The following is a 22,039-nucleotide window of genomic DNA, read 5'->3' as shown; positions in this document are numbered from 1 at the left end:
CTAATACATTCTTCTTTGAGAATCAGCTAAAGAGGGCTGAAAATTTCAGCATTTCACTTGAATGAAGATGAAAGCATAAATGTGTGTGTATGACTATATCCAAATTTGTTTAATAGATTTGCGGAACTGACCTTAAAGGTTCTTTTAGTATTTAAACAAACTGTTCATTCTGACTTAAGCTGGTAATAGATTGAAATACTATAACACTTTGCCTGGCTCCAGTAAGAGGTTCTCATTTCTAATTTTTTTCAGCTAAGAACTATCCAAGTTATTCTGGAGCAAAGTAAAATCTTTAATGTTTGATGGTTGATACTGTATTGCAGGAGGTTCTTTTTCATACAGGATGGATGTGCTTACATATGTGTGTTCAAAACTGAGTTGGTTTGTATTTTTTTTTTCTGTTGAGCCATAAACCTAGAAGAAGGGAGGGCTTTGAAAAGATGTGATCTTCAGGGTCAGGAATGGGAAAACCTCAGGTTTTTTAGTATCCAGAGTTCAGGCTAAGGAGACAAATTGAGGTACAGTATGTTCCTCTTAAATCTCAGTGTATGTTGCAAAACATAGCAACAACTTTTGAGGAAGCTTTTTACAGGGTGATTGCATTATTTTGCAGCTCGACTTCCAACTAAACCACGCCTTTTTAACTGATTAGTAACAATAAATCGCCAGGGAGTCACCCTTCCTGCTCGTGATGGGGGAGGGGGCAGGTAGTCCTGGCCTCTCAGCAGGTTCTTGGGCTTGCTCGTGCTGTGCGAGGTAGGGACAGCTATTCCGACTCTCCCCACAGCCCTTGGGTGCTGAGGCACTCTTGAGTGAATTTTTGGTTCCTTTTAGTTTTCAGCTTGCACTGAAGAGGAAGTAGGATGGGCGTAGACAGTTACGGGCATTGTCCTGGAAGTGACTGCCCCTTCCCCAGTCGCTGCTGCTGATTGGGAAGCTGACTTGAAAGATCCCATCCCATCCCATTTCATCCCTAGTGCGTCAGGGCCAGGCTTTCATTTGGTCCAGAGCTGCTTTTGGCCATCACCCACCAGTTCTGGTCGTACACAATCACCTTCACTGTATTCTTTAATTAGAATTACATTGGTTATTAAAAATGTATTTATTCATTTATCCACTATGGTAAATTATGAAGTTACCATTCATCTGTTAACACTTAGATCACCATGAGAGAATGCGTTAAAGAACCAAAATTTCCATGTATTCCTGGTATGCTTCCATATGCACTTTGGTCTGTTAGTTACATCATGTGCCTTCCCTGGCTTTTTTCTCCCCTGAACATTTAAGGGTTTACTTCCTCCATCTGCATACAGAGCACAGTCTGTGTTGTTCTGCGTGTATCTTTTGCTCCTTCTCATCCTGTCTTTGTTTACTGTGTCTGATTATTCCAAGAGCTCACAGCTGGGGAATCTTCACAGTATAGTAATACCAATTGTGTGGAACTATAGGTGCGATGATCTGTCCATGTGGATTGCATACACGCTACCCATTTTGTGGTAACGTTTTGGTACCCTAATTAAAACAGTACTTTGAAGTAAATGCTATAGAAATTATATGCCGTGACTTCTAGGGCTAACTGGAATGGTGGTAATCATCTTGGATCCATAGGAAATATATGTTTACTTATTTCTGCTCCATGAAATTTCTCCAAACTTCTGTTGTTGGCTAGGGTACTTGAAAAGATAGGAAATTGCTGTCTTGGATATCACAAAAACCAAAACCAAACTCCAAAACAAGCAACAAACCTCCAACGGCAGAATGAGCATTAGCTCTGTCACAGAAGGCATTGACACTAGAAGAAGGATCTCTGGACTGTACTCTTCATTACCAAACCAGGCAGCGCTTGTCCACTAAGTCTGAGTGAGCCCGACCCTACGTCTGAGTGTGTCTGTCTCTTCTGGCTGCCTACCTTATTCACGATACTTAAAGTAATCAAAGAGCTCAAAGTATCATTTATGTTCTTAAGACGGCAAGAGAGTTAACATTATTTTAAAATATTGCCTTTTGACGCTTGAGGGCTTCGGGAGGAATTTAGAGCCTTTTTGCCCTCGGGGCGTGAGCCCCCCATCCCCTTCTTTACTTCGGCTCTGCTGGAGAGGACCGGGAAAAGGCATCGGGAGCGCGGCCAGTGCCGGCACGACCCCCGTCCCCGCCCGCACGCCCACCCCGCGCTGGGGAAGGGTGTTCCCGGGGCGGGCGAAGGGCGGGAAGGGGGACGGGTTACCGAGAGGGAGAGTCGGCGGCTGTCGGCGCACAGCGAGCTCGCATTCCGCGCCGGCGGCTCGGGCTGTTGGTCCGCCTCTGGCCATGGGGCTGCAGCCCCGGCGCGCCGCGGGGCCCTGCCCGCCCGCGGGAAGGAGCGCCGCCCTGCCCGGAGCGCGCTCCGCGCCTCCCTGGGCCCGCAGCGACGAGCCGGAGGGAACCCCCGGGCGCCCGGGCACGCTGCCGCCCCTCCTGCCGGCCATCCTGCCGACCCCCTCCGCTTCCCCCGCTGCCGCTCGGGCGCAGCCCAAGAAGCCGCCGGCGGCCGCCTCGGCCCCCAAGAAGGCAGCGCCTCGGCCCGCAGAGGAGAAGGTGGCGAGGAAGGCGCGGGGGGCGCCCCCGGAGCGGCCGGGCCCCCTCTCCAGCTCCTGGCCGTGCTCGTCCCTGCAGCGGCCGCCGCCGCGGAGACCGCCGGCCGAGCGGGCGGCGCGGCCGCAGCCGCAGCCCGCCCCGCCGCAGCCGCGGGGCCGGCCGGGCGCGCCGGGGGCGGGCAGCCGCTCCTGCGAGAGCCTCGGCGGGGCGCCGGGGGAGGCGGCGGGGCGCTTCTCGCTGAGCCTGCCCCCGGAGGCCATCCGGGTGCTGCAGCGCCGCAGCCTGGAGCGGCAGCGGGGGCAGCCCGCACCCTCTCACGCCGGCAGAGCCGCCCCGGCCCGGCGCGGCGACCTACGCGCCCTGCTGAAGGTTTCGCTGCTCAACGACCGGCACCGCTACGACGACGAGGAGTACGAGGAGGAGGAGGCGGGGGCCGCGGCGGACGAGGGGCTGGTGCGGAAATGCACCGAGTGGCTGCGCGGCGTGGAGAGCGCGGCCGGCCGCGACCACCCCGAGCGGCTGGAGACGCTGCCGCACTTGGGCACCCTCTGAGCCCCGCGGGACTGGGGAGCGGCGCGGCGGGGCTGCCGGAGAGGCCGGACCGGGGGGAAGCGGGACCGCCATCCGCGATGTCGCGTTCCGTGTGCTGTTGTCGGCGCCCTGGCAGCCCGGGCCGGTGGCGGCAGGGGCCGGACAGCGGAGCCCCCGGCCCGGAGCCGATCCTCGGGGCGCCGCCACCGCCGGGGCGAGGGACAAAGGAGCGGCGCCGGCCCCCGCCCGCCGGTGCCCGGGTGCTGGGAGGGAGGGCACCGGCTGTGGGCGTCCTGCCTCCACCCTCGCGGCTTTTTTAAAGATTTCTGACTACTTTATAAAATGTGCGTAATGGTTTTGTATATTTGTACATAAAAGTTCATTTTTATTTATTTGAATAAAGGACTCTTGTGTTGCGGTAGCCTTGGTAGCTTGGCGTTGGGCTGTCCCAGCCCGGGGGTGTTCGCTGTCTCGGTGTCCATAAGGTAAGGATGGCGGGCCGGTCACCGTGCGGAGAGCCTGAGCCCCTCGGAACAGCCGCCGACACGCGGCTCCAGGGAAAAGGCCGGGCCGCGGATCCGGCGAGGCGGCGGCGGCAGGGACCGAGCAGGCGGGGCCGAGCCCGCGGCTGCCGGGACCGATGGCCGCGGAGCCGGCGGGGAGCAGCGCTCCCGGGGAGAGGCAGGCGCAGCGGAGCAGGAGCGGGATGGGGCGGTGCGGGCGTCCGCGGCGTGGGCACAGGTTGCTCTGGTTCCCTGCGCCGGCGAGCCGGAGAGGAGCGGCTGGGTTTGAGCGATTTCATCCCTTCCCAGGCAGTAATTCAGATACATCCGACCTTTCGAGCCACTGCCAATGTACGCGGTGGAATAGGAAGGAAGAAAGGAGGAAGGGAGGGAAGGAGAGAGGGAGGGAGCACAAGGCAGCATCCTTTGTCAGCGTCCCCTGGCCTCCAGTCCCCGAGGCCCGCTGCAGCCTTCCCCCCCCTCCGAGCTGTGGCCATGCCTGGTGCTCTTCCGAGCTCTGTGTGTTGGGAGAGGCGAGGAGGGGGTTGGGAGGCCAAGTGTACAGAATTCACGGGCGAAAAGGGAAGGGCAAGTCTTTACCAGGCTTACAGTGTCTCGGCCACCTACTGTTGCTCTTGTATTGCTGTTATCCAGCTTCCCAGAACAACAGTCAGACCTGAGCATTTACTGTGATTCTATAAGTACTTTGCATATGAATGTTTGAACATGTAGGAACACATTCAGTTGAATTTGCTTTGCGGAGTAAAAGTTTAATGCCACAAATTATGTATTATACATTTCACTAAGACATCAGTTGTTTACACCAAATGATGTCTGTACTGACTTCCATTAAATCATGTGAGATAAACCTTTCTGTATATTAGTTATACGATGTAGCCATGTGCTGCATTTTGCTTTGCTCCATGTTTGTTCAAGTACCTTTTTATCTTTTTTTCCACCTGAAACTTAAGGAATGACTGGGGAGGTGGTTTGAGAAGATAAATATTTATTAAGTGCATTGTTATTGCCATTTAAAAAAGAAATGAACCAGTATAATGCAATTGTGAAATAGCCATGCTCAAAGGCCAGAGACAAAATCATGGGGCATGAAAATTTATGGAGACTAATTCTATTTCATTTAAGAAAATGTAGAGGCATTTGTAGTGATAGTTTTCATTAACATCTTCAAGTAAATCTGCCTCAACAATTGCAAATTTCCTGCCAAATTTAATATATGCTGGATTGATGTAGCAACCACTTTTTGTTATTGTTTTTCCTCTTCTAACAATGATGGAAATGGTAGTAGTTGGGCTGTTAGCTGAGTCTTCCTTTTTTTTCACTTTTGGGAGTGTGAGTTTATAAATGAGCATCCTGGACTCAACGTTGTTCCTTAAACTGCTCCATGGTTTCATATTAACTACAATAATCTCCAGTTGCAATGAAATGTGCTTCACTCATTAAGGGCTGAAGTGTGGTAAAGCTTACTTGTGAGGCTGAAAGCTGCTTTGTTCAGAGTCTGAAGAGTGGCAAAAAATTCAATAAATTTGAATGCACAGCTGTAGCAAATACAGTGTGAACTTGGGGTAAGAGGGGCTGGAATTGAAGAGCTGCCAGCTCTGAAAAAGAAAGAACCTGCTCCTAGAATGAAGAATTTGAGAATGGCCTGGATATATTTTATTTATTTGTTTGTTTGTTTGTTTATTTCCCCTAAAGAATTTATTTGAATAAAGCTGATCATGCAGCTTAGACCTTTTATGTTAGATAAGTCATTGTGCATGGTAACTGGAAACAGGCCTGAGGTGAGCTCATCCTGAAATGAGGTTATACAGTCCTGATTTTGGGCTGGATGCTAAGAGCCATTGCACTCTCTGGAGTAATATAACTAATGTCTGCTTGGAATAGTATCTCCCTCACTAAATGATAACGTCAAAATTTATTGTTTTTATTATTGCCACCTTTCTGCTCTCTTCCAATGAGAAATTATGCCCTTAGTGTTCTGAATACTTCCAGCTGAAATCCCAGAAATCTTACAAGTGATTCTAGAATAGACAGAGAAAGTTAATTCCTACAAACCAGCAGTGACTTCTGTTCCTTTTGCATGTTGCTTACCTCTTGGTATCTAAAAATTGTAGCTAAGCATAATAAAATCACTTATTTAATTCATTAATATGTGTTGTAATAGACAATTGGGCCCAGTAGCGGGTTCCACAAGAAGAAAATGCCTGAAAATGATTTTTCAGAATGTGATTGCACCCCTTTCTGAAAATTCAGAAAGTGGTGGAAACCCTTAAATAAGTCATTGCATTGTCTTAGTGCAGAATAGCTACTGCTGTCTACTATCCATTATTTAATTGTATGTCAGTAGGCATCATATAATGAACTAATCATTCTTCCTTTCCTTGATGAGAGGGCAGAAGCCTTATGAAATGTTGAGAACCAAAACTCCCTACCCCACTGATCCCCAGTCAGCCTCAGCCTTCCTCCATCTCTCATACACATGGGTTCAGGACAAGTTGTGATAAGTTGTGTTGGAAAATTCAAGTGGGATGCTGTGAAACAGCATCTTTTCTGTCCCTCTGCTGCACTGTGCTCAGTCAAGGCCTGAGAGCTTTCCCTGGACAGATAAGGACACTGCCAGCTCCCCCCAGTTCTCAGCCCATGCAGCTGCACCCCAGAGTAAGTATTGCTGTAAGAACCCTTCTGGTTCTGTACTGCTGAACAGATCAGGTGTCTTCAGGAACACTTTTCAGGTGGCATAGATCTGATTTTGCCATAAGAATCAAGAAGCAGCCTGGAAATCACTACATTTGCTTTTTACCATTTATATATTAGCCATCTTCAAATTGCCTAAGCCTCCCACTCATAGCCCTTTTAGCTGTTGAGAGTTAGGAGCAGCTGGTGCTGTGAATGCTTAAAATAATCAATAATTCCTTTGGGGTAGATAGCCTCTTCTTCCAAACATATCAGTATGATTTACAGTGGAAAAACACCCCGAAGCAACACATATTCTGTTTTTTTTTTTTTTAAAGGTAGCTAATGAACAGTATTGCCTTCCTGCTACTCCTGAGCAAGGCTGAGAGGCCAGACACAGGTGAAGCCTGTGTTTTTCTAACTCAACAACCTCAGCCCTGTGCATTGCTGAGCTTGCTCTTGGGTTCTAGCCCAACTCTCAGTTTCCTCACTCCACTGATACAGTTAGTACCATTTTTTTTATTTCAAAGCTGAGAGAGGAGCATGTTATTGCCTAGCTTTTATATACCTTTTTGATCTTCCTCACCAGCATGCTTGTAAAACTCTGACAAGCAGTATTCCCTGAACTATTGTCAAACATCCCCACTATCTCACACCCTTTCCAGATGGAGGAGGGCATCAGTTTGGGAGCTGCTGTCCTGAGAGGACCAGTGGGTAGTCCTGTCTTGGCCACAGCTGTCCTTTCAGTTGGGGTGGCTCTTTCTTTGGTTTTGTGGGTGTTTTTTGTGAGGTAAAGGCACATTCTGTTTTCTTTCTTAAGAAAAACCTCTTCCCATTGGTGGTTTTGTGAATAGAGGAAGAGATTATTGAGAAGGTTTGGCTTTGGCACTTCGTGGAAGAGTAGTCACCATTTTGCAATGACCAGGTGTGACAGCGGGTGAGCTTCTGGCTGACACTGTTGCAAGGAAGGGAGCCCAAATCAGTGCCAAGTCACTATCAGAACCAAAGTCACTGCAGTTCACTTCTTGCCCTTCAAGAAAGATGTGAATGTTTCTTTTCCCTTCCCAGAAAGAAAATGCCTCCAGCAACAGTCTCTGGAAATAGTACAGGTAATTTGTTCAGTGCTGTTAATTTGTTATTCACAGGTGCTCTTGCTTCTTCTGAGAACATGGGGGAAATGCTGTGAGCCTCACTGAGTGAATGCCTGCATCTGATGGGCCCTAGCCTTTATCTCACCCAGCTGCAGGACCAAGCAAGCAAATGAATGTGCTATGAGTTAGGAGCCACTTCCAGAGAAAGAAGCTGGCACCCAGTGATTAACAGTAAGTTGAGTATATAGATGATGTGATGAGGTCTTTTGATTTTAGGTCCTTTTTTATTTTATTTAAGGAGCTGTTACAGGTTATATCTGAAGGACATTGTTTTAGAGCAATGTTTTTTTCCTCTTCCTTACAATATAAAATGAGGAATTGAGAGTTCTAGAATGGTTTAAAGATTTCTTGGTTTGTTTTTATTTTTTATAAATTTGGAAATATAATAAAACTATGTAGGCTGTGTTTTGCAGTCAGCTGTCTTGAGTTAATGACTGTCCTGGTTTTGGTTGAGATAGAGTTATTTTCTTCTCTGTGCAGCACTATGTTTTGATTCAGCATGAGAATAATGTTGATAACATACTGAAAGCTTTTGTTTTTTGCTAAGTCGTATTCATCCTAAGCCAAGAACTATTTTTTGTGTCTCATGCTCTGCCAGTGAGGGGGCACACAAAAGGAAAACTGGGAAGGGACATTGCTGGGACTGGTGACCTGAACTGGCCAAAGGGATGCTTTCATACCCTAAAACATCATGCCCAATATATAAACTGGGGGAGTTACCCAGAAGGGGAGTTGATCTGGGTTTGGGGATGGAGTCTGGCATCAGTCAGTGGGTGTGAGCAATTGCATTGTGCATCACTTGTTTGGTTTGGTTTTGCTACCATTTTTACTATATATATATATATATATATATATATATATAGTTAATTAACTCTTCCTGTATCAACCTACACATTCTACTGTTATTTGTCCTTCCCATTGCACTGGTGGGGATGGGGAGGGTGGTGCTTAATTGCCAGCTGCAGGACAGTGACAATAGGCTGTTCTAATTGTGAGGGCTCACATTTTGGGTGGAAGTGCTAGGTGTGATAAAAACTCAAAGAATTACTTCTACACCCCAAATTAGTTTTGCTTTTTGGATAAATGAACTCTTCAGTGATTGCCAACTGATGTCCAGCTCTCAGCACTCTAACAGGAATGTAATGCTTCCATTATTTTTCCTGTCACCATCACAGTTCTGAGTGCTGGTAAAAGCTGCGTTTTGAATGAAAAGGAAAAAATGTTCCTAATTAAACACAAAAATAAATTAGCACTGAAACTGTTACCTTCTCATCAATTAGCATAGAAGAGAACATGTTATGGTAAATTCTGGTATTCCAAATTTATTTTTTTTTTTTACATTCTCTTGGCTGCCAGAGTTTCGCCCGCCAGCATGGTCCCAACAGCCAGGCAGGTGCGTCACGCAGTGAGGGGCTGGGAAATGAATCACAGCCCTTGCTTTGCCAAGGAGTTTTCAGAATAGCAAAACACGAGTGGGAGCAGCTTTAAATTAAAACTAACAGAGGCTGTTTAGCACTAGGACAGAAATAAGAGCAAATAAAAGCAAAATTCTGCAGAAAAATCTCTTGGTGCATGAAGCACCTGAGAGCAATTGCCAAGGGAAAAGCTGGTGGGCGGGGGTGTCCTGGGTTGGGGCTGTGCTGCTCCCCTGGCACGGAGAACCCTGAGACCTTCCCAGGGCTGTCCCAGGGACCGAGTGATGGCTGCTCTGTTTTCTGAAAGCATTTTATTTGCTTAGTGCCTAGGATGTGAAAGATCTTAGCAAAGATCCAGCCATCTTAATAGGTGCTCATATAATACAGTCCTCCCTGTGTTTTTTCTCCTGCAGCAGCCACTATTATAACTTCTCATATAGTTCCTGAGAGTGAGTTAAACCTCTCTCCCCTTCTCACCCTCACCCCTGAAGTGCCAAGTTTCGAAGCAAACAGAAAAAGAGGGAACAATTAAATTAATGTTCTGGTGAGGCTGTTGTGTAGGGCTATGTGTGACTGGGATTAATTCTTTTACCACCGTGTGAAGTGCTGAACAGATCTTGAGAGTGATTTTAAAGCCACTGACCAAGTGGTTTGTCTTACATGTTCACATGCCTTCCTTGTATCAGTTTGCAATGCCTAAAATCTCTTCTTGCGACAGGCACAAACATTCTGCACAACCACCATTAAACAGGAAAACTGATGCCCTGGCATGAAGTACTTGTTTATGAGGATATTTTGTACTGCTCACTCTATTCAACCATGTGGTCCATGGAAAATGGATATTTTTCAATTCACTGAGTGATCACTGAGCTTCTTTAGTTTTGTGGGAAATGTGTGTAGACTTCACTCAGGCCATTTTAGGGTAGAAATAATTTGGCTTGGCAATCATATCTGAAGGATAATGCACAAGATATCATTAGCAGGAAATTGCTTTAAATTACAAGAATGTGGAAAACCTTAATCTATTGTTTTCAAATCTCACATTTTTTTTATTTTTTCCTAGTGAGGCTGCAAAAAAAATTCTATCAAAATGGAAGGTAGTCTGACCAAGGTACTCTTAACAATCACCATGATATCTTAATTTAAACTGGCACTATTGCAAGGTGCAATTACTGCAAAACAGCAAATACTGAATTAGTATTGATGCTTACAATGCCTTTTGGACTGGTTTTTGGCTCCTAGCATGTTGGGAAAGTTTACTGTGCAAGATATGTTATTCACATGCATATTGGTAACCTTGATAGGGGTCCTACTGACAGTTTACTGCAGGGGTGTCTGTCTTATTTTTTCTTTTTTCTGGAGTTCTTATGAAATTTGTGCTGCTATATTGCTTCTCTCAGGTGTCTGAGATAAAAATCTTGCAATTTACGGATTATTTGGAATATGCAGGTTATGTTTTAGGATTTAATGATATTCCTGAAAGATTAAAACAACAGCCTATAGGCTTAAGTGTAGTAATTGGAAATCTCTACCTCCACTGGCAAGATATTTTTAAAATGCTGAAAGGCAGAGAAACATACCTTGAAAATGTAAAGCTGTCAAACCTATAGACTGGGACAGAGAAGAAAGAAAAATGGGTTGTCTAGGGCAGTACTGAAGTGTCAGTAGAACTATGGATTAAAAAATTATCTGCCAAGTGGTGCTTTCACTGGAATGAGCAACTGGAGTGTATTATGTTAGAAATACTAAACATACATTTCTTGAGTTTGAAGAGCTGGTATTTTACGGGAAAATTGTTCCTTTTTTTTTTTTTTTATGGATCTGAAAAGAAATTTAATGCAATAGCTGCATCTCTAGCCTCTGGTGAATTAATACAGATCATAAGCAGAACAAAAGGAGCTCAACAAACTGGCTGTAGCCACCCTGTGCCACCACTGGGTAGTCAATAGTTGTGCAAAGCTCCTGCCTTGGCTCAGCTGACTGAGCTGCTTGACATGCCTGCCTCCCAAACCATCACACCCCTGAGCTGGAAACCTTTCCTCATCCTCATGCTTCGGCTGGAACACCCAGGGAGAGCTTCCACACGGGGCGGAGTCAAGAGATGCAAATGAGATGTTTTGCTATAAACCTTGAGGGGAGTTAGAGCGGGGGGCTTTAAACCATTGCTGGTCAGAAACAAATGGAGATGAGTTGGGATTAGTAGTCGTGCAGGTGCCTGGTTTTGTTACCTCTTGGATGGGGTCATAGGAAAAATGAGATTTCATTGCAGCTGACACAGACAAATGTGTCTACATTGACTGGTTCAGTTGTTTTCAGTTTCAGCCAGTTGTGTGAGTGAGTGATCCTTGTTCTCACTCTTGCCTGGGTACAGCTAAAGAGCAAAGGGGTTCAGCTTTGCTTGTGAAGTAAGCAGAGTGGGTTACTAAGGCTTCTTTTTTTAACTTTTTTTTTCAAGAAAAAAAAAAGGAAACCATTTACAAGAATATATCTAACGTATCTGAAGGTCTTTGGTGTTTATATCTCATTCATAACCTGTAATTTATCCTCAGTTAATATAACAGCAATGTTAACAAAATAACCTCTGTTTTGATTCTCTGAATGGTTCACCATCCCTCTTTGTGACTGTTTTGTTCAAAAATAAAGGAGGGGAGGGGGGAAATGAGCATATTGTAGGTACAAAGGGAGAAGATAAAAGCATCAGTCTGTTTCTGTACCTCCTATGTAATATTGCCATAGTAACGAGGAGCTGGCTGTGGCTGTTCATCACTGAATGCTGAGGTAAAGCAGACACTCTTCTCATTCAAAGGAATATTAGTAAAATACAGATTTTTAAGGTGTCAATAAAGAATTAGGAAAAAATTATCTGCCTTACATAGCACACTCTAAGAGCTAATAATAAGGTGCCACTTTGAAAGAAGATAGGGCAATTAAAGCATTTAGCAAACATCTATAATGCTGTAAATCAGAGTGTTTTATCTTCCACACAAAGCCATGCTGAGGTGTGATGTGCAGTCACAGATGATATATTTTGACACGAAATGTGCATGAAATGAGCAGCTCTCTTCTCTTCTGCCTAATACATTTCTGGCATGGCAGTTGGCTGTGGCTATTGCCAAATATTTGTACTGCAGCATTGACTGGCCATGCTCTAATCCAGATTAACATAGAACTGAGTAAAGTATTTTATGAATTTAGAACTACATGATGTCTCCTAGATCCTGGTGTTATTTTTTAACCATTAAGACATTTGAAGAGAGAATTAAATTATGTTCCAGGTGTGTGCATCAAAAATATCTCTATTTATGAAATTCCAGTGAAAAGAGGAATAGTTCAATTGCTCTTGGGAAAAATCTGGCAAGGATAAAAATGTGCACTGATTTCGGTGCACAATTACAAACATAACTGCTATTATTATAATTCCTCTGTGCTTTACAGCAAGAATTTGAATTTAAGTTGTTGCATTTTTGTGTCCAATAGCAGCCTTTTTTTCTAAATCCTCTGTATTTGATCAAATTATAGATTTAACAGGATGTTTTACTCTGCACACACTCTCAAAGGTCTTATTAAATTGAAAGTTGCAGGATCTGGTTTTCTTTTTGGAAGGCTTTTTCAAGCTGAATTGTGTTTAAAATGAGGGCTTGAAGCATGGAGCAGAGCTTTGCTAGCAGCCACGGCTGCCTTCTGGGATCAGGAGGTCAGAAGGGGCTGCAGGAACAGATTTTCCTGCACCACCAGTGTTCCCTGCCATGCCTCATGCCTCTGGTCAGGGTTGCAACAAGGACAAGAGCTCGAGGCAACAGCTCTGGGGAAAGTGATCTGTGCTCAGATGCCTGGGAAAATGATACAGATTCAGGTCAGAGCCAGGCTGAAAGGATGGAAAGACTCAGCCAGAAGGGGTGTTAGCTGGAGGCTGTCACTCTTGGAACTTGTAGAAGAGGAGACTGAGCTGAGAATGCTGGCAAATCTCTGTGAAATGCCAAAGAAAATGGATGTCCCATCTCTTCCTATGATTGACTCATGTAGCAGACGACAAACTGGCTCCGCAGACAAAGCCACTTTGTTCACTCAGCTCTGTGCTGGCAGGAGGAAGGCCAGCATTCACTATTTCCTCTTTGTAAGAAGCACACCAGCATGTCACACACACCTGCACACAGTGGTGGTGGGACCAATCACACTGAAGTTAGGTATGAACTAGTTCATGCATCCCCTTTTATTTTTATGCTCATTCAGCCTTTTCCAAAGTGATTTCAACATCACTTACTGCTGAGGCTTTGCTCTTCCTTGTGCTGCCTGGTTGTATTTCTAGAGGCTTGCTATGCTGTACTGTGATGGGTTTTATGACAGCTCCCTGCAGTGGCCACTGGAAAATGGCAGAACCTGCCTAATTATGCAGCCTGTTGGGCTGCACATTGACATGTTCTGGTTGGTTTTGACCGTGTTGCCTGGTAAAAGGCGGCAAACCCAAGCTTTCACCTCCTGAGCATACTAATGGGGTCTTTCTTGTGTTTCATCTGCCAGGGAGTCTGTGTGTGGGAAGGGAGCAAATAGAGATCATGTAACTTGGGCTCTTTCCACAGTTTGTACAGTTGCCTGAATGGTATTTTTATTACTTGGCCATGGGTAGTAAACACTTTTTTGTTTTCTGTGAAACTGTGTCCTATCTGACTTGTGGAGCTCCAGTTTCAAAAACAGTTCTTAGGGTTCAAGGGCAGCTTTGTGTGTGTGAGAAACTGTGTTCATGAAGGAGGTAGGAAACAAGGATTTGGAAGAAGGAAAATTTGTTTGTGGATTACTGTTCCTTGACAGACTACTGTAGCTAAAAGAAAAATCTGATAGTTTTAGGAACACATAAAGTATGGAATTCTTCTCTATGGGTTCACATCCTTTCTTAGGGGAAAAATTTGCATCATGGGCATCCTCTTTGCCTTGTCTAGTAGCCTCAGAAGAGGAGTTTAAATTCTCCCTCAGTGTCATCAACAGCTTGGTTATGTTGCTCTCCTGGAAGGTGAGGGGATGTGTGAACTCCTTCATGCAGAGGGGGTGAGTGCACTAACCACCACTAGCAAAGTTTGCCGCTTGGTGGGAGAGTTTTCACCCTCAGAGAGATGACAGTGAAATGTTTCTGCTTGTAAAAGAACCCAGCTGTTATAGATAGTAACAAATTAATAGCTAATTCAGTACAAAAATATAGAATGCAACATCTGAGCGCAAATTTGAGAAACATTTTTCTTGGGTACTTCTCTGTTACTTTAGGGGTTTTTCCTTTAGGTTTTATTTCCTCCCCACCTCTGCAGCAAGGGTATGAAAAATGTCAGTGCTCCTGTGAGAGGGCAAATCTTCAGCCCTTAAGCCCCGGGCTCTGTTGGTGTCTGGCTTGGGTTTGCGAATGCTGTTCTGTGAGCTGAATGCCTCAGCAGGATGGGGCAGTGCCAAGTGCTGCCTCACTGCAACTACATCCCTCTTCTTACTGCTGTGGATTCAGGCCCTTGTCTTCATTTTATACGTGTTGTGATGCAGGTGCTTCTGCCCAACAAAACCTCCTTGTGTGGGGGAAAATGATAAAGTACTGAGGTTGGGAGTATAGTGTGTGCTCTCTGAGGATCTTTGTTTAAATTCTTTAGATAAAGTAGACAATGCATAGTCTAACAGAAGGATGAAGCAATGTTGACACATGGAAGTGACACAAGGAAGTCAACACAGTGTCTCATGTACAGCCAGCAGTTAATCCAACAAGTGAATAGCTGGTTGAGACCATTAGCAGACAAACAGGCAGATTTGAGCTTGGATTTAGTAGTATATTTACAGTGACTTCTGAGCAGTTGTGTTCACTTGGAATAAGATTTGGGTCACACATAAAGGAAACACAGGTATGCCAACATGGACCCTTGTGGGTCCCTTCCAACTCAGTGTATATTGTGATTCTGTGATTTGTCTTTGATTATTCTGCTGAATACCTTTTCTGTTTTTCCTTGTGTACATGCCAGGATGCTGCACACTGTAACTCACTATTGTGTGAGGCCAGCCTTGTATTACTCATATAATTTCCTCTTCATTCAACAACCACCTGTTGATTTATTCCTTGCCATTCTCGAGGCTGAATTACCCTTGACAGGTGCTGCAGGAGGGATGGAAACTCATGGTTAAAGATATACTGCATATCTTAAGCTGTGCAAGTGGAGATTTGCATGAGCTTAAAAGGAGTCTTAGACTGTCTTCTATCAGAAAGTTTTCCCATGGTAGTTTAATTACTTCTTTGTTTCTTCCTGCACTTTTGCTGTGCTATCTTCAAGCCCATTTGAAGCTGGATCAGAAATAAACTTCAGATTTGTGTTGGCAGGGAGGAAGTGAACAGCCACTGATTCACAACAATGCCTCTTGACCTTGGCTTACCTATCTGTCTGTTCTGTGCGTTGGCTGCAGACAGAGCTGTGAGCTCAGCTCCAGAGAGCTCACTGAATTGTCTTAGAGTGCTGCTGCTGGGGAGTGCTGCTGCTCTCCCTGGAAAAAAGGCAAATGGGATGTCACCAGGGAGCTGCTGCAAGATGGACCGGGGGAGGGGGAGATAGATATACAAGGTTGATGTGAAGAGGAGTAGACAGGAGCTTAGGGACACGGCGAAACAACAAAATATCTCAGTTTGTGGCACGGTTCCATTTCTCTCTTATAAACCTTGCACTGCAGACACAATTCTCAGTAGCATCATCTTGCCTCTAGAGAACGTGAGCAACTGCACCATCTGTCAGCCTGGTCCTCTCTGAGGCAGGAGATCCCCGAGCTGTTCGCTGGTACCTCGGGTGTTTGTTCATCTGAAACCACAGCCTCATCTGTGCCTTTCCCCCTGCTGCTTTTGACAGAGCTGGAAAGGTTTGCTTCACTTCTCCGCTCAGGATCCTTCAAAGGTTGGATTTGAAAATGAGAGGAGAGCTGGCACGGGTGGAATTACTGCTGCTGATTTTAAGTTTCTCTCTTTAGCCCTCTCACTTACAAAACACTGTGGGTGCCATAAGGTGCTATTGCCGTGGCTCTTTGCCCCAGGCGGTGTTGCTGCCTCACACTTGCAGGGTGAGGGCTTCCAGGCGGTGCCAAGGCTGCCTTCCACTCTTCTCCACACCGTGAGTGCCTGCAGGCCTTTCTGCAGGGTGGGAGCCACCAGGATGATGTGTGCTTGCTCGTGCCCTTGGTAGCAAAGGATTACTTGCAGTGAAAGTGGGATTCTTCCCACTGTGAGCAATGTGCCTCTTGAGCAGTGCTTTGGTGTTTAACCAGTGGGATGGATTTTGGATGGATTTTGCAAATAAGTTGGATGAGGAAGTAGTGGCACTTTATGCTTACGTTTTTGTGTTTTGTTTGTGTTGTTTTCCTTTAACAAAACCAAGCTTCCTTTTATATGTCAGTCAATTTTATTGTACTGTCGTTTTACTTGTTGTCACATCTGCCTCATTTTGCTGCTTATTAGACACACATTAGATATTCACTGACTTTCAAAATCAATCACTGGCATTCTTGGGATTTCATAGCAACAAATTGTACTACAGAGAGAGAAAGAGGGAGAAGCAATGTTGTGCAGGAATAAAGTCACTAATGCCAGATATTTCTGTGAAATGGCAACTATTTTCTTTGTAGTTGTCAGTCTCCTGTAAACAACGAAGGTGTGGCCAGACTTCATCTCAAATAGCACTTGGTAGGGGTGAGTGAGTATGCATGTTAACTGTTCTGTGCTGCCTCTTGACCTCTGATGAGGGAACTTGTGCCACCTCAGACACTTTGTCACAAGAGCTTCTGTGATTTGGATTGAGAGGACACTTTCTGTATGGTCTGTTCCTTGGGATGGCACTTAGAAACTTGGTGAGCCCAGAAAGGTATCAGGCTTAGCCAGAGATGGATGCTGAGCATTTGATAGTTAGAATAAACAAAAAAAACCCAACAGATAGAATATGCTAAATAATATTTTTCTGTATCTGGTACATGAATATTTTAATTCCTCAAGCCAGATCTGAAGTCACAGATCAGTGCAGGACAAAGAGCTGATCTGTTTTATGCTCCTGCTTGCTTGGAATATTTGCCATTTCCTAAAGCTTAGAGAGGCTCTGATCCCTGACAGAAGATGCTCTCTTCTGTCAGGTAGTACAGCTCTTCTAGAGTAGTCTAATTTTAGTGACACATTTATGAAACATTTTTAACAACTCTGTGGTTCTTTTGTTTGTGGGTTTGTTTTTTTTTTTTGGTCCATACTCATAAAAATTGTTTTGATTCTTTGATGTCCCAATAAAATCCAGTGTGTTTTTAAACGTGTGACAGACACTCAACTAATTGACATAGTTTACTTGTTTGTATGAAAACTTTGAGCAAGTCTTGCATACCTGTGAGGCACCAGAGCTGTTGTTCTGCCACAGGTCATCCCTCCAGACCTCCAGCTGTTGTCCATGACCTGCAGGTCACAAGTTACAGCTGCCTACCTGGTATGCATATCCCTGACACCCTAATTGCATCACACATGGAGCAAGAAATCTTGCATTTCAGCAGGATTTATAGACTGTTTATGGCATCTTTCTGGTTTGCTGGTGCAGCCCGTAGGATTTTGGCCATCCAATTCTGTTCTGTGCATCAGGAGATTGTGTCTGCTGAGTGTTAACTTCTCAGTAAGGCTGCACAGCTTCCACTCCAGTTTACTGGAGATGTCTGAGAGCCAGATGTTGTTGGTATTTAGGTATGTGTAGTGTGGGTAAGTGTGTTATGGCCAGCTATAGTCTAGCTTTATATGTGGTTTGAATTACACATTGGCAAAGACAACCTGAAAGTATCCATTGCCACAATTTCACAGCTTCTCCTTTTGACACCAATTTATCCTAGTACAGAGTAACCACAGAAAGTGACTATCAAAGATGCCAAACAGAGAGGATAAGTGTCAAATCAGCATTTAGTGAGGAAGATGAAGAAGGTGTGATGAAACAAACCATGATGGATCAGCTAATGCCATTATGGAAGGCTACTTGGTAACAGCACTGAATTTCAGGACTTCAAGTAACAAGGGAATAATTCAGTTGCCCAAGGGATGATACTCCCTTTTAGTACCCAGATGCCAAAACAATTCCCATACTGGTGGAGCACCTTGGTTTAACTGGTAAGAGAATGGAATCTGACAGCAGTTGTGGTTACTCTACCAGCATCTTTAATGAATTTATTTCTATTCTTTGTTTTTGTCTATGTGGGGAAGAGCAAATATTGGTTATATAGCCTAAAATGCTGAAGGCAGTCTTCAAGAAACCTCCTGTGTACTAAAGGAAATAAGATTTTTAGGTGTGGTGTTTTGCTCTTACTATGGCCATTGTTTTCATCAGCTGGCAGGGGAGCGTCTGCAGAGCAAGGCTGAAAAGGAGTCCTTTGGTCATTTTTGGTATGGAGTATTTCCTTGTGCATTGCTTGAGAGTCCACCCTGGTTAACCTGGACATTAGAGGAGTAGTATGGATGGTATTCAACAGTGTTTATTTGCATAATAGCATACAAGAATACAGGCCATGTCAGAAGACTCTTTTTAAAAAAGCTTTTGTAGTGACTGTTGTGAGATACTCTCAATGTTTTCTTACAGCTCTAGTGTTTGACACAGCTGGGTCTCAGCTCATGCCTTGCTAATTGATAGAGATTTGTTTTAACTTCAGGAACCATCATGTCACTTGCAGGACAGTGCATGCAGCACTGTGACAGCTGTACTTTGGTAGTGCCAGAGTCAGTACTTGTACACAGCTGAAAAGACACCTTGTATTCCAACTTGTTAGCAGGGCCTGTCGAGATAGACAAGGGGTAATGGTTGCAAACTGAAGGAGGGTCAATTTAGGTTAGATATAGATAGAAGTTTTTTACAAAGAGGGTGGTGAAACACTGGAACATGTTGCCCAGAGAAGTGGTGGATGTCCCATTCTGGAAACATTCCAGGTCACGCTGGACAGGGCTGTGAGCAATCTGGGCTAGCTGAAGATGTCCCTTGTTGCAGTGGGGTTGGATGAAGTGACCTTTAAAGGTCCCGCCCAACCCAGACTGTTGTATGATTCTACAATTCTGTTGCTAGTTTGAATGTACTTTGTCGGAATCCAGAGCTTCCCTCTGGCTGCCCTGGAAGGCCTGGGACGCTGGCAGGGGGTCAGGAACCCCCCTGGACAGAGCCCCCAGAGACACTGTCTCTGATCTCTGCCCATGGAAGAGAGTTTTCAATCTTACAGGATGAATTACAAGCTCTGAGTGTTTGATATAAGTAATAATTAAGTGTGGCACGGGTGCAAAAGTAAAATTTTAGGACTCTAGATTAGAAGTTCAAAGGGGACAAGATGGAGGAAATTGGGTGTGTCTTGTCCTTTTTCTCCTTCTTCATGCCCTCCATGTTTCACTGTAGTGTTGGCATTTTTCTATTGGTTTAGGCTGGGGACACAGTGTTCAATTGTAAATACAGCACAGGTAGTTTCTGGTATATAATGTTTGTAACATCCCACTGAGGGCAGAGCTCCACACGCTGCCCTGCAGGACAGAGCTGCGGCAGGGCAGCAGAACATGTTAGAGATGAGCAAGAATAAACAACCTTGAAACCAGCACAGACGAATTATGGCTTCTTCTTTGGCAACGGGGCAGAAAGACAGAGACTTCCTACAGTCTCAGAATCATCAATACCTCAGATTCCGACATACTTTTCTTTCAGAAAGGCTGCTCCTGTGGCTCTTTTCTTCCTTTCGCCGTGCCTCTGGCCGGACATCGCTGCCTGGCACATTCTGCAGCTGGAGCCGCTTCTCCGGGAGGCAGCGCATGGGAACCAGCGGCTCCCAAAGGAGCATCTCCTGCACGGACGGCAGTGCCCAGAGACACTCAGGTCAACGTTGCCATCTGCTGGGGCTGCGCCGGAGCTGCCTGCAGCTGGAGATCTGCCTGCTGGGGCTCCTGGTCTGGGGCAGGAGGCCGTGCGGATAATGAATGTTGTGTGCAGAACTGCACAAGCCTCCCGCCAAGGCTGCTCTAAGACGAGTTTAGAGAAAAGAGGCTTCCAATAACTGGAGAAGGAAAAGGATTCTTGGACCAAATCTGCTGCTGCCTTCTCCTTTCCCCAGGAAAAAAAAAACACCGCTGCTATGGACACCTGCTTCAAGCAGATTCTACTGGCCTGTACTTTACAATAATTGTATTCTGTACAAGGTGGTTTTGCTCATTTTCATTCCTCTGTGCCCTAAATGTCTCGATGTCGAATTTCGCCAATCTGTACTTGCATCAAATAGAAGTGTTAGTATGCCTGTGCTCCTAAGAGGTCCATAGCACTCTGAGGAAAGTTAAGCATCATCTTCTTTCTTGAATTTATTAATTTTCTTTAACTACAGAATGCAGGTAAATTTCTTAGGTGTATATCAAAGACTAGACTGTCTGTTCTGTTTTAAAGATGAACACAATAAAACAAGTAGGTGAAATGACATTTCAAAGGGCTTATTATTTTAATAGTTTCGTCTTCCTAAACAGCTTGAGTTCCTTTAACTTTTCATTTTATTTTCCATCTATCCAGGATGCATATATATATATATATATATATATATATATATATATATATATAAATATATATATGAAAAACTTTTTTAACAAAAAAAAAAAAATCTGCCAAGTGTAAATTAGTTAGCGAGACTTCTTTCTCCCATCCTCTCAAGTACCAGCTTAAAATGTAAAAGGATCTCTACAGGCACAGAAATCTTATTTATATTCCCAGGACTTGCTGAATAGGGAAGTTCAAAAGCAGATAAATCAGATCTCAATGTCTGATTTTAGCAGCAAACAAAATCTTGAACAGCAAAAGAAGAAAAAGGTGTGAAGTTGAGGAGCAGGAGGATGTTGGGAAGAGGGGGTAGCCAATATTTATTTATGTATGAAAGTCTTTTAATTATAAGAAGAAATTATTTCAGAAATATTTTATTTGTATTTTCTCTGAGCCTTCTTGGTGCAGGAAAGGATTTTCTCCAGTTCAGCTAAAATACAACATCTGGTACTGTGGGCTTTTATTAAGGTGCAATTTCAGCATAGCTGCATTATTACTATTATAATGCATTAATTGTTGCAACAATTCAGGCATTATAATAGTAATTTGCAGGCTTAAAATAGGAAAATAATAACTGTACAAAAAGCACAATGAAAATAAAATTAATCAGATGAAAGGAAGACTGTAATATAACTACAAGAGTAATTTTTTTTCCAATTATAGGTGCAAAGAAACTTGAGATAGTAAAACCACTTTTCTAGTTATACAATCACTGAAAAAATAACCTAGTAAGAAGTATGATTTGTTCTGTTTTCTTGCTTTACTTTGGTTTAGGAAGAAATTCTGAAATAAATTATATATATAAAATAAGATTTTTTAGCAACAGACAGAATTAAATTGCTGTCCCCAGAAACTGCAGACAACCCAGCCAATCTCCCAATAGTTTTTATAGCTTGCAATTCACCAAATGCCAGTTGTGTAAATCTCCTTCCTGTCTGTCACTCAGGTTGCTAACAGTGACATCCCTTTATGGACTCTTACCCTTTGCAGCTGCTATTCTTTTTTTTTTTTTTTTTTTTTTTTTTTTTTTTTTTTTTTTTTTTTTTTCCCTCAGAAGAGGTGAAAACCTTCCAAAACTTTCATGGGTGAAGCATGCCATATTTTCAGGAAGCACTGAGGAACAATCCTGCCTGGAGTGAAATAACACATTTATTTTGGTGACTTGCCAATCCCCAAAATCCCTGTGGGTATCAATATCTAAATGTTAGGGGATTTTGTAGAGGTTTTGTAGGTTTGGTCTGTCAGTTTTGCTGTACAACAGATTTGCTAGATGGTAAGAATTCTCCCCCATGTTTGAATTAAAGTTTTTGCTCCTGATGGCGTTATTTTGTTTAGCTATGGATTTCCACATGCTGTCTTGGTCTGTTACTGCCCAGCTTGCGATTCTGTTTTTACACAATGTTGCTAAGCTGGCTCGCTGACAGGAATATAGTCAGAGCTGTGGGCTGAATTCTGTTCCTTTACTGCTAACTAGTCTGCAGGAAGAAAGAGTTCATCCTCTCCTCTCTCGTGTGCTCTGGCTTCTCTCAGCTCGAGGAGTTTGTGATGAGGTCCCTGTTGCTCCTTAGCAAAGCTTTCCCTGGGGTATCCTCTCTTTTTTACACTATCTATTCCTCCAG

At 44.3% G+C, this 22,039-nt stretch overlaps 1 protein-coding gene and 1 long non-coding RNA gene across 2 annotated transcripts in view; both read left to right on the top strand.

The window, feature by feature from the left end:
* The first annotated feature begins 2,307 nt into the window (after positions 1-2,307).
* On the top strand, positions 2,308-3,526 carry PRR18 (proline rich 18). Its single transcript, XM_031504318.2, has one exon. It carries the CDS (start codon positions 2,308-2,310, stop codon positions 3,124-3,126), a length of 819 nt encoding a protein of 272 aa, XP_031360178.1. The 3' UTR covers positions 3,127-3,526.
* Positions 3,527-3,718: 192 nt separating this feature from the next.
* The window catches only part of LOC144246053 (uncharacterized), a 60,690-nt gene continuing 42,369 nt past the window's right edge, over positions 3,719-22,039 (top strand). Inside the window, exon 1 of the long non-coding RNA XR_013339704.1 lies at positions 3,719-7,621. This is a non-coding gene — a long non-coding RNA (uncharacterized LOC144246053). The remainder of the gene's footprint in view (positions 7,622-22,039) is intronic.

This window comes from Lonchura striata, chromosome 3 (assembly GCF_046129695.1).
Source record: "Lonchura striata isolate bLonStr1 chromosome 3, bLonStr1.mat, whole genome shotgun sequence".
NCBI lineage: Eukaryota > Metazoa > Chordata > Aves > Passeriformes > Estrildidae > Lonchura > Lonchura striata.
Note: the sequence above shows the minus strand (reverse complement) of the source record. Positions and strands in the feature narration are given on the sequence as shown.